Here is a 12500-nt window from a genome sequence, read left to right as displayed (position 1 = left end):
CTTTTATGTAAACATTTTCACTTATCAATACGACCATTTCCAATCATAAGATGCTTTTACACCTTAGGACGGCGCCACTCCTCTCTTCCTCGCCGCCCAAGGGGGTCACGTGACGGTCATCCGCCACCTGCTGGCATCAGGTGCCAAGACAAACCATCCGAGAGAAGTACTAGCGACCATCTCCTCTTCATTTTCCTGATTAATAGTACAGTCGAGGTCAAAAGTTTACATACACTTGTAAAGAACATAATGTCATGGCTGTCTTGAGTTTCCGATCATTTGTACAACTCTTATATTTTTGTGATAGAGTGATTGGAGCACATACTTGTTTGGTCACAAAAAAAACGGTTCTTTTATGAATTTATTATAAGTCTACTGAAAATGTGAGCAAATCTGCTGGGGCAAAAGTATACATACAGCAATGTTCATATTTGCTCACATGTCCTTTGGCAAGTTTCACTACAATAAGGCACTTTTAGTAGCCATCCACAAGCTTCTGCTTGAATTTTTGACCACTCCTCTTGACAAAATCGGTGCAGTTCAGCTAAATGTGTTGGTTTTCTGACACGGACTTGTTTCTTCAGCATTGTCCACACATTTAAGTCGGGACTTTGGGAAGGCCATTCTAAAACTTTGATTCTAGCCATTACTTTACCACTTTTGACGTGTATTTGGGGTCATGTTGGAACACCCAACTGCGACCAAGACTCAACCTCCGGGCTGATGATTTTAGGTTGACCTGAAGAATTTGGAGGCAATCCTCCTCTTTCATTGTCCGATTTTTACTTTATATAAAGCACTAGTTACATATTGCAACAAAACAGGTCCAGAGCATGATACTACTACCACCATTCTTGATTTAGCCATTCCTTTACCACTTTTGACGTGTGTTTGGGGTCATTGTCCTGTTGGAACACCCAACCTCTGGGCTGAATTTTGAGGTAATCCTCCTTGTTCGCTGTCCCATTTACTCTCTGTAAAGCACCAGTTCCATGGACAGCAAGACAGGCCCTGACAGCAAAACAGACCCAAAGCATAATACTACCACCACCATGCTTGACGGTAGGTGTGGTGTTCCTGGGATTAAAGGCCTCACCTTTTCTCCTCCAAACATATTGTGGCCTAACAGCTCCATTTTTGTTTCATCTGACATCACATGGACAAATATCAGACCTTCTGGAGGAAAGTTCTGTGGTCAGATGAAACAAAAATTTAGCTGTTTGGCCATATTGCCCAACATTATGTTTGGAGCAGAAAAGTTGACGACCTTAATCCCAGGAACACTATCCTAATGTCAAGAATGGTGGTAGTAGTATCATGCTCTGGACCTGTTTTGCTGCCTATCTTGCCCATTGTATTGTACCATATGTCCCGGGAAAGAAATCTGCGTTCAAAAGACTCCGGCTTATTAGTGATTCCCAGAGCCCAAAAAAAGTCTGCGGGCTATAGAGCGTTCCTTGTTCGGGCTCCAGTACTCTGGAATGCCCTCCCGGTAACAGTTCGAGATGCCACCTCAGTAGAAGCATTTAACCTTCCTCTTGTGTTAGCTTTCTGTTACCATCTCTTATGTTAACGGGTCGGTTTTGACCCATGTCTTAAATCAGCTGTAAAATACACTAAAAACAATTATCTATCATCCAATTTGTTTCTCATCTCTTGGTTACCTTGTTGGGTTTCCTTATCCATGAAAATATTGGTTTTAATATTTTTGGTGTGGGCCATTGGGCCTTTTTTTGTCAGTATAACCCTCGATTTCAATTGAAAAAAATGGTAAAACGAACCTCAAGGGAATCATATAAATAAAAAAAAAGGTTGTTGTGTTACCTGACCATTACTGAGGGGTATTAGAACACATCGCTTAAATAAATTTGTTTTATTTTTTTTTTCATTTTAATAATTTTAACTACAGTAACATCTATGGTGTTACGGGTCAATTTCAACCCATATATATTTACTTCAAGAAAAAGGCTAAAAAATATTTTTTTCAGCAACAGAACTTTAACATCAAGCAAATAACAACTAATCAAGCAAATCAAACCAATCAAAATAGATTACTAGTTCCAAAACTAACAAAAAACAAAATCAGAGTAAAAGTCTCTGTGTGCAAGAACTTGCACGTGTATGTGTGTGTGTTTACATGCATGTGTGGCAAAAAGTGACACTTTTAGTGTGTTCTTTGCAGAGATATTTCTTGCGGTTGAAGCACAATGCGTTTGTCTTTCTGTCCTGACTGCTTGGGCAGACCTGACACCTCTTTCTTTGAGAACCAGGTGGCCTGAGAGGAGTTGTGGTGCTGGCTGTTTTGGTTGGTGTTGAGGCAGAGCTGGTTGAGGAGGATGCTGGCGCGGATGCTCTGTGTTGCTGATGAAGTGGACAGAGTGGTAGGCAAGCTCTGCAGCTGTCTGACCAAGGCTGTAGCGTCTAGGTCTCGGGGCACCCGTAAGACGAAGGTTAAGTCTCACCTTAAAACTCATTTGTATACTCTTGCTTTTAAACAGACCCTCCTTTTTAGACCAGTTGATCTGCCGCTTCTTTTCTTTTTCTCCTCTGTCCCACTCTCCCTTGTGGAGGGGGTCCGGTCTGGGCCGCTCGTCCAGAGTCGGGGCCCAGGATGGACCGCTCGCCTGGTTGCCGACTGGGGACATCTCTGCGCTGCTGATCCGCCTCCGCTTGGGATGGTTTCCTGTTGGCTCCGCTGTGGACGGGACTCTCGCTGCTGTGTCGGATCCACTTTGGACTGGGCTCTCGCGGTTGTGTTGGATCCACTATGGATTGAACTTTCACAGTATCAATCAATCAATGTTTATTTATATAGCTCTAAATCACAAATGTCTCAAAGGACTGTACAAACCATTACGACTACGGCATCCTCGGAAGAACCCACATAAGGGCAAGGAAAACTCACACCCAGTGGGCAGGGAGAATTCACACCCAGTGGAACGCCAGTGACAATGCTGACTATGAGATACCTTGGAGAGGACCTCAGATGTGGGCAACCCCCCCCCCCCCCCCGGGGGGACCGAAAGCAATGGATATTAAGCGGGTCTAACATGATACTATAACTCATTTGTATACTCTGGCCTTTAAATAGACGTCCTTTTTAGACCAGTTGATCTGCCGCTTCTTTCCTTTTTCTCCTATGTCCCCCCCTCCCTTGTGGAGGGGGTCCGATCCGATGACTATGGATGAAGTACTGGCTGTCCAGAGTCAAGACCCAGGATGGACTGCTCGCCTGTGTATCGGTTGGGGACATCTCTACGCTGCTGATCCGCCTCCGCTTGGGATGGTTTCCTGTGGACGGGACTTTCGCTGCTGTCTTGGATCCGCTTTGAACTGAACTTTCGTGGCTGTGTTGGAGCCACTATGGATTGAACTTTCACAGTATCATGTTAGGGGGGGGGTTTGCCCACATATGCGGTCCTCTCCAAGGTTTCTCATCGTCACTGTCACCGACGTCCCACTGGGTGTGAGGTTTCCTTGCCCTTATGTGGGCCTACCGAGGCTGTCGTTGTGGTTTGTGTTGTGGTTGTTGCAGCCCTCTGAGACACTAGTGATTTAGGATTATAAAAATAAGTATTGATTGATTGATTGATTGATTGATTGATTGATTGATTGATTGAATATGTAACTGGTGCTTTATAGAGAGTAAATGGGACAATGAAAAAGGAGGATTACCTCCAAATTCTTCAGGACAACCTAAAATCATCAGCCCGAAGGTTGGGTCTTGGTCGCTGTGATGGACGTGGCCTGTGCGCCTGCGGGGAAGCGGGCCGTGGCAGGGCCGGCCTCAAGGTTGGTGACAGGTGATTGGATGACACAGCTGAAAGTGTTTGTCTAATCACCTGTCGCTCTGTAAAAGGCCGCAGTCGGGAGGCGGCAGGAGAGAGAGACGGACAGATAGTTGCTGAAAAGCAGAAGGACACGTGCAAAAAGACACAATTGCTGGGAAGCAAAAATAGATTTATTGGAAAAAAAGTTGTGCAAGACTGTTGCTTCCAGGTTTTCCGGACCACCAGGGACAGACATGACAGGCTTCGTTCACTTTTGACAAGGCTTTATTTTCCAATAAATCTATTTTTGCTTTCTAGCAATTGTGTCTTTTTGCACATGTCCTTCTGCTTTTCAGCAACTATCTGTCCGTCTCTCTCTCCCGCCGCCTCCCGACTGCGGCCTTTTACCGAGCGACAGGTGATTAGACAAACACTTTCAGCTGTGTCATCCAATCACCTGTCGCTAACCTCGAGGCCGGCCCTGCCACGCCCGGCAGGCGCACAGGCCACGCCCATCACAGTCGCAGTTGGGTGTTCCAACATGACCATGACCCCAAATTCATGTCAAAAGTGGTAAAGTAATGGCTAGAATTAAAGTTTTAGAATGGCCTTCCCAAAGTCCTGACTTAAATGTGTGGACAATGCTGAAGAAACAAGTCCGTGTCAGAAAACCAACACTTTTAGCTGAACTGCACCAATTTTGTCAAGAGGAGTGGTCCAAAAAATTCAAGCAGAAGGGGAGAGGCGTGGCGCAGTGGGAGAGTGGCTGTGCGCAACCCAAGCGTCCCTGGTTCAATTCCCACCTAGTACCAACCTCGTCACGTCCGTTGTGTCCTGAGCAAGACACTTCACCCTTGCTCCTGATGGGTGCTGGTTGGCGCCTTGCATGGCAGCTCCCTCCATCAGTGTGTGAATGTGTGTGTGAATGGGTAAATGTGGAAGTAGTGTCAAAGCGCTTTGAGTACCTTGAAGGTAGAAAAGCGCTATAAAAGTACAACCCATTTATCATTTAAGCTTGTGGATGGCTACTAAAAGTGTCTTATTGCAGTGAAACTTGCCAAGGGACATGTAAGCAAATATCAACATTGCTGTATGTATACTTTTGACCCAGCAGATTTGCTCACATTTTCAGTAGACTTATAGAAAATTCATAAAAGAATATGGCCAAACAGCTAAATTTTTGTTTCATCTGACCACAGAACTTTCCTCCAGAAGGTCTGATATTTGTCCATGTGATGTCAGATGAAACAAAATTGAGCTGTTTGACCACAATACCCAGCAATATGTTTGGAGGAGAAAAGGTGAGGCCTTTAATCGCAGGAACACCACACCTACCGTCAAGCATGGTGGTGGTAGTATTATGCTTTGAGTCTGTTTTGCTGTCAGGGCCTGTCTTGCAGTCCATGGAACTAGTGCTTTACAGAAAGTAAATGGGACAGCGAACAAGGAGGATTACCTCAAAATTCAGCCTGGAGGTTGGGTCTTGGGCGCAGTTGGCTGTTCCAACAGGACAATGACCCCAAACACACGTCAAAAGTGGCAAAGGAATGGCTAAATCAAGAATGGTGGTAGTAGTATCATGCTCTGGACCTGTTTTGCTGCAATATGTAACTAGTGCTTTATAGAAAGTAAAAATGGGACAAAGAAAAAGGAGGATTGCCTCCAAATTCTTCAGGTCAACCTAAAATCATCAGCCCTGGAGGTTGAGTCTTGGTCGCAGTTGGGTGTTCCAACCTGACCCCGAATACACGTCAAAAGTGGTAAAGTAATGGCTAAAATTAAAGTTTTAGAATGGCCTTCCCAAAGTCCTGACTTAAACGTGTGGACAATGCTGAAGAAACAAGTCCATGTCAGAAAACCAACACATTTAGCTGAACTGCACCGATTTTGTCAAGAGGAGTGGTCAAAACAATTCAACCAGAAGCTTGTGGATGGCTACCAAAAGCGTCTTATTGCAGCGAAACTTGCCAAGGGACAACATGTAAGCAAATATGAACATTGCTGTATGTATACTTTTGCTCACATTTTCAGTAGACTTATAAAAAATTCATAAAAGAACCAAACTTCATGAATTTTTTTTCGTGAAGTGAAGTGAATTATATTTATATAGCGCTTTTCTCTAGTGACTCAAAGCGCTTTTACATAGTGAAACCCAATATCTAATTTTTACATTCAAACCAGTGTGGGTGGCACTGGGAGCAGGTGGGTAAAGTGTCTTGCCCAAGGACACAACGGCAGTGACTAGGATGGCGAATGCGGGAATCGAACCTGGAACCCTCAAGTTGCTGGCACGGCCACTCTACCAAACGAGCTATACCGCCCCACTGACCAACAAGTATGTGCTCCAATCATTCTATCACAAAAAAATAAGAGTTAGAAAAATGATTGGAAACTCAAGCCAGCCATGACATTATGTTCTTTCCAAGTGTATGTAAACTTTTGACCTCGACTGCATCTTTTGATAACCTGCCCTCTTCTCTCACCCGACAGGACGGCACCGCCCCCTTGTGGATGGCAGCCCAGATGGGACACAGCGACGCGGCGAGGGTGCTCCTCTTGCGGGGTGCAGACAGGGACGCCTACAGAGAAGTACGCTCTTTGTTTTTAGGATTAGAAGTGGAGGAAACACTTGATTGGTCTCTTATCCCAGGCCTGACTGTGGTAAAAGGAATTTTCGCAAATTAAGATTATTATTAATAAATGGAATACTTTCATAATTATAGCATCAAAAGTTGTTTACAATCTTTTAAATATGTTTTTTTTAACATTCCTATTAGCGACCTCTAAACCAGTGTTTAGGCAAATTTTTTGTGTTGAAAAAATCCAAAGGCACTCCACCAGCAGAAATCATTAAAAAAAGTTAACAGTAAAAAGTCGTTGTCGCAATTGACTTTAAAGCATAACCAACCATGCATGACTATAGCTCTTGTCTCAAAGTAGGTGTACTGTCACCACCTGTCACATCACACCCTGACTTATTTGAAGTTGTTTGCTGTTTTCCTGTGTGTAGTTTTTTACTTCTTGTCTTGCTCTCCTATTTTGGTGGCTTTTTCTCTTTTTTTGGTATTTTCCTGTAGCACAGGGGTCGGGAAGCTTTTTGGCTGAGAGAGCCATACAAGCCAAATATTTTAAAAAGTACTTTCGTGAGAGCCATATATTATTTTTTTTAAGACTGAACTCAACTAAATGCATGCATTTTTAAGTAAAACCAACATTTTTAGAGTATAATAAAATAAGTATCTTATTCTTTTTAATAACATTGTTATTCTGAAGCGAACCAACAATAAATAAAATACTTCTTACCATTAATGCGACTTCTTGAACAGGTGCGGTAGAAACCAGATGGATGGATTAAAATGCATGAGAATGTTTTATATTTTGAACGTTATTTTTGACACTGTGACTACCAGCATAATTATTCATTACTTATCGTGTTAAGCAATGTCAGCTAAGATTTATCTGAGAGCCAGGTGCAGTCATCAAAAGAGCCACTTCTGGCTCTAGAGCCATAGGTTCCCTACCCCTGCTGTAGCAGTTTCATGACTTCCTTTGAGCGATATTTCCCGCATCTACTTTGTTTTAGCAATCAAGAATATTTCAGTTTTTTTATCTTTCTTTCTGGGGACGATGATTGTAATGTCATGTTTGGATGTACACTGTGGACGCCGTCTTTACTCCGCAGTAAGTCTTTGCTGTCGTCCAGCATTGTGTTTTTGTTAACTTTGTAATCAGTTCAGTTTTAGTTTCGTTCTGCATAGCCTTCCCTAAGCTTCGATACATTTTCTTAGGGGCACTCACTTTGTGTTTATGTTTGGTTTAAGCATTACACACCTTTTTACCTGCACCCTGCCTCCCGCTGTTCCCGACATCCACAAAGCAATTAGCTACCGGCTGCCGCCTACTGATATGGAAGAGTATTACATGGTTACTCTGCCGAGCTCTGGACAGCAACACATCATTTGCAGTTTATAATTACTGGTTTGCAAAAAATATTTTAACCCAAATCGGTGAAATTAGATAATCTCCCACGGCACACCAGACTTTATCTCACGGCACACTAGTGTGTCGCGGCACAGTGGTTGAAAAACACTGCTCTAAACATGAAAAAACACACATTGCACTCATTTTAACCAATATAGTAGTCTTGAGTGCCTTCTACCTCGGGATGAGTACCGAATCCGGTACTTTTTTGGCACAGACCGAATTCCGTCGGCCCTACCGCGTACTGATTCACAATAAATTCATTAAAAAAAATTTTTTTTAAATGTATTAATGTTTTTGTGACCAACAAGTATGTGCTCCAACTCGGTTGGTATTATTTACATTTTTTAAAGAACTAACTCAACTTTGTTTATATCTTAATTTTGAGTGCCTCAGATCAGGGGTGTCCAAACTTATTCCACCAAGGGGCTGCACACTGTGAAGTGAAGTGAAGTGAATTATATTTATATAGCGCTTTTCTCTCGTGACTCAAAGCGCTTTACATAGTGAAACCCAATATCTAAGTTTCATTTAAACCAGTGTGGGTGGCACTGGGAGCAGGTGGGTAAAGTGTTTTGCCCAAGGACACAACGGCAGTGACTATGATGGCGGAAGCGGGAATCGAACCTGCAACCCTCAAGTTGCTGGCACGGCCACTCTACCAACCGAGCTATACCGCCCCACTGAAATGTTTGAAAAAAAATGTATTTTGTGAAAAAAAACATTATTATCATTAGTTACAACATTTCAGTATTTTTCTCATAAAATGCCAATTTTTATATTTATTTTTTTTGCATTTTTTTGTGTGTAATTTTTACTGTTGTTTTTTTCCCACTGTAAGAAAAGAATAATGATAATAAAAATATTGAGATTTTGCAACCTGGTTTCTCCCCAAAAAAATCTACCTTCAGTGTGCTCGCACGCTAACATTAAAGTGCTAACTGTTTTTTGCAATTTTTAAAACATTTCCTCGAATTCATATAACCTGGTTTGTGAGACATGCTAACTGTTAGCATGTTTGCGTTAGCATGCTATCATTAAAGTGCTAACTTTTTTTGCTAGCTGTGCATTTTTTTTGTCTAATTAGACAGCCATACACCTTACAGTCACATACATAGTATGTGACACATGCTAACTGATAGCATTAAAACGTTTGATCCCCGCTTCCATCATCCTAGTCACTGCCGTTGTGTCCTTGGGCAAGAAACTTTACCTACATGCTCCCAGTGCCACCCACACTGTTTTAAATGTAACTTCGATATTGGGTTTCCCTGTGTAAAAATTCTGTTGGGTTTTGGACTCTTTTAGTTCCTGTTTGCGCTTCCCGGTTTGTTTTGTCACCATGGCGACCCATTAGTTTCACCTGCCTCATTTGTTTGGACTCACGCACCTGTCGCTAATCAGAGACTATTATTTAAGCCTGCCATTTTCAGTTAGTCGGTCAGGCGACATTGCTCTGTATCTGCTCTGTTCATGCTCGTTTCACACCATAGATCTCTGCTCTGCCAAGTGAGTTTTTGTTTATTATTGCCACAGTTAGTGACTTTTGTTTCATGTCCATTGTGTCAAAGTTAGTTTGTGACGAACCCCAATATGCAGAGACGGAGGCAGGCATTGAATAGGAAAACATGATTTAATTAAAATATTAGAATAAGAACAAACCAAAGGGATACAACCAAAAGCGCGCACGAGGCGGATAACAAACTAAGGGAACAACGCTGCTTTGTAAACGGACGTAGGGAGAAGTACAGAGCGCCAAAAAAAACCTAAAAGGCACTGCCTTTGTGTGCCGGCCCAATCACATAGTACCTACGATTTTTCACACACACATGTGAATGCAAGGCATACTTGGTCAACAGACATACAGGTCACACTGAGGGTGACCGTACAAAACAACTTTAACACTTTACAAATAAGCGCCACACTGTGAACCCACACCAAACAAGAATGACAAACACATTTCAGGAGAACATACGCACCGAAAACACAACATAAACACAACAGAAAAAACACCCAGAACCCCTTGCAGCACTAACTATTCCAGGACGCTACAATATACACCCCAAGCCCCGCTACCCCCATCCCACTCTCAGGGAGAGCATGTCCCAAATTCCAAGCTGCTGTTTTGAGGCATGTTAAAAAAAAAAGCACTTTGTGACTTCAATAATAAATATGGCAGTGCCATGTTGGCATTTTTTTTTCCATAACTTGAGTTGATTTATTTTGGAAAAACGTTTTACATTGTCTAATGCATCGAGCGCGGCATCACAACAAAATTAAGCATAATAATGCGTTAATTCCAAGACTGTATATATCGGTATCGGTAATTAAGTCGGACTGTTGAACAACTGAAGCTCTAGAATGGGGAAGAATTCCACTTTCAAAGCTTCAACAATTAGTTTTCTCAGTTCCCAAACGTTTATTGAGTGTTGTTAAAAGAAAAGGGGATGTAACACAGTGGTGAACATGCCCTTTCCCAACTACTTTGGCATGTGTTGCAGCCATGAAATTCTAAGTTAATTATTATTTGCAAAAAAAATAAAAAGTTTATAAGTTTGAACATTAAATATCTTGTACTTGTAGTGCATTCAACTGAATATGGGTTGAAAAGGATTTGCAAGTCATTGTATTCTGTTTATATTTACATCTAACATAATTTCCCAACTCATATGGATATGGGGTTCTTGGAATATCTGAGCTAGTGAAGCCGAACTATCTGAATTATGCTTCTGCTTTTCTGACTTAAATTTGACTGTCGCCTTGCAGGACGGCTCCACGGCGTTATTTAAAGCGGCTCTGAAAGGACACACCGGCGTCATCGAGGAGCTTCTCAAGTTTTCTCCATCCCTCGGCCTCCTCAAGGTAGCCAACACGACTGATCAGGACAAAACACTATATTTATCGACGCCCATTTCTCTTCATATTCTGATATTATAGTGGGTGTATCGTCCACAGGCTAACGGGGGGTGTATATTGTAGTGTCCTTTAAGAGTTAGTGCTGCAAGGGATTCTGGGTTCTTTTGTGTTTATGTTGTGTTACGGTGCGGATGTTCTCCCAAAATGTGTTTGTCATTCTTATTTGGTGTGGGTTCACAGTGTGGCGCATATTTGTAACAGTGTTAAAGTTGTTTATATGGGCCACCCTCAGTGTGACCTGTATAGTTGTTGACTAAGTATGCCATGATTAACAATCTCGCTCTCTCAATCTCTCTGCCCTTCCCTCACAAAATTTTACTGCGTGCACATACCTTCACATTTTGTTTTGTTTTTAACCCCTTCTTAACCCTTTACGTACGTTGAAAATACACGCAATCCTGACTCAAAACTCATTCAAGAAACCCCGCCCGGACAGCCCAGACAGGCTTGCAAAAGAGGACATGTCCGGGGAAAAGAAGACGTATGGTCAGTCTAACTTAAACTTGAATGTTTGCCTTCTTGGGACGGCGTGGCGCAGTGGGAAAGTGGCCGTGCGCAACCCGAGGGTCACTGGTTCAAATCCCACCTAGAACCAACCTTGTCACGTCCGTTGTGTCCTGAGCAAGACACTTCACCCTTGCTCCTGATGGGTGCTGGTTGGCGCCTTGCATGGCAGCTCCCTCCATCAGTGTGTGAATGTGTGTGTGAATGGGTAAATGTGGAAGTAGTGTCAAAGCGCTTTGAGTACCTTGAAGGTAGAAAAGCGCTATACAAGTACAACCCATTTATCTCCAAGATGAATATGAAGATTCACCATTTGTAGAACATAATATGAGTTAATTAATTCACTTCAGAGACTTTTAAGGTTTTGTTGCACTCCACCTGCATGTACATTTTTGGGGAATTTTAGCAATTACCGGGATTGAGAATATGGTCTATTTTGAGTTAGCATCACAATTCAATTAGCAAGTCAATTGCATAACGTCAAACAAATATTTTTCAAAACTGGAACTGCACCTCCTAAACCCCCCCCCCCCTTCCTCTCCCGACATGACTGTGCACTAGTGCACAAAGCAAGGTCCATAACAACATGGATGACAGAGTCTATTGTGGATGAACTTGACTGGCCTGCACAGAGTCCTCACCTGAACCTGATAGGACACCTTTGGGATGAATTAAAACGGAGACTGACAGCCAGGCCTTCTCGACCTCACCAATGCGCTTTTGGAAGAACAGTGGAAAATTCCTATGGACACACTCCACAACCTTGTGGACAGCCTTCCCAGAACAGTTGAAGCTGTAATAGCTTCAAAAGGTGGACTGACATCATATTGAACCCTATGGGTTAGGAATGGAATGACACTTCAAGTTTATATGTGAGTCGAGGCAGGTGGTCAAATACTTTTTGCAATATACAGTGGGGCAGAAAAGTTTTTAGTCAGCCACCGATTGTGCAAGTTCTCCCTCTTAAAATGATGACAGAGGTCTGTAATTTTCATCATAGGTACACTTCAACTGTGAGAGACAGAATGTGGAAAACAAATCCAGGAATTCACATTGTAGGAATTTTAAATAATTTATTTGTAAATTATGGTTGAAAATAAGTATTTGGTCACTTCAAACAAGGTAGATCTCTGGCTCTCACAGACCTGTAACTTCTTCTTTAAGAAGCTCTTCTGTCCTCCACTCGTTACCTGTATTAATGGCAAAGCCTCAAACAGTCAGACACCAAACTCCACTATGGCCAAGACCAAAGAGCTGTCGAAGGACACCAGGAAAATAATTGTAGACCTGCACCAGACTGGGAAGAGTGAATCTACAATAGGCAAGCAG

General features: G+C 42.5%; 1 protein-coding gene across 2 annotated transcripts in view; it reads left to right on the top strand.

The window, feature by feature from the left end:
* The window catches only part of ankrd29 (ankyrin repeat domain 29), a 29656-nt gene that overhangs the window by 15316 nt on the left and 1840 nt on the right, over positions 1–12500 (top strand). For both annotated transcript variants that reach the window (XM_061887973.1, XM_061887972.1), the window contains exons 6-8: positions 68–166; positions 6261–6359; positions 10518–10613. In XM_061887973.1, coding sequence (XP_061743957.1) covers positions 68–166; positions 6261–6359; positions 10518–10613 — 294 coding nt within the window. The remainder of the gene's footprint in view (positions 1–67; positions 167–6260; positions 6360–10517; positions 10614–12500) is intronic.

Source organism: Nerophis ophidion, linkage group LG26 (genome assembly GCF_033978795.1).
Source record: "Nerophis ophidion isolate RoL-2023_Sa linkage group LG26, RoL_Noph_v1.0, whole genome shotgun sequence".
Classification (NCBI taxonomy): Eukaryota; Metazoa; Chordata; class Actinopteri; order Syngnathiformes; family Syngnathidae; genus Nerophis; species Nerophis ophidion.
Note: the sequence above shows the minus strand (reverse complement) of the source record. Positions and strands in the feature narration are given on the sequence as shown.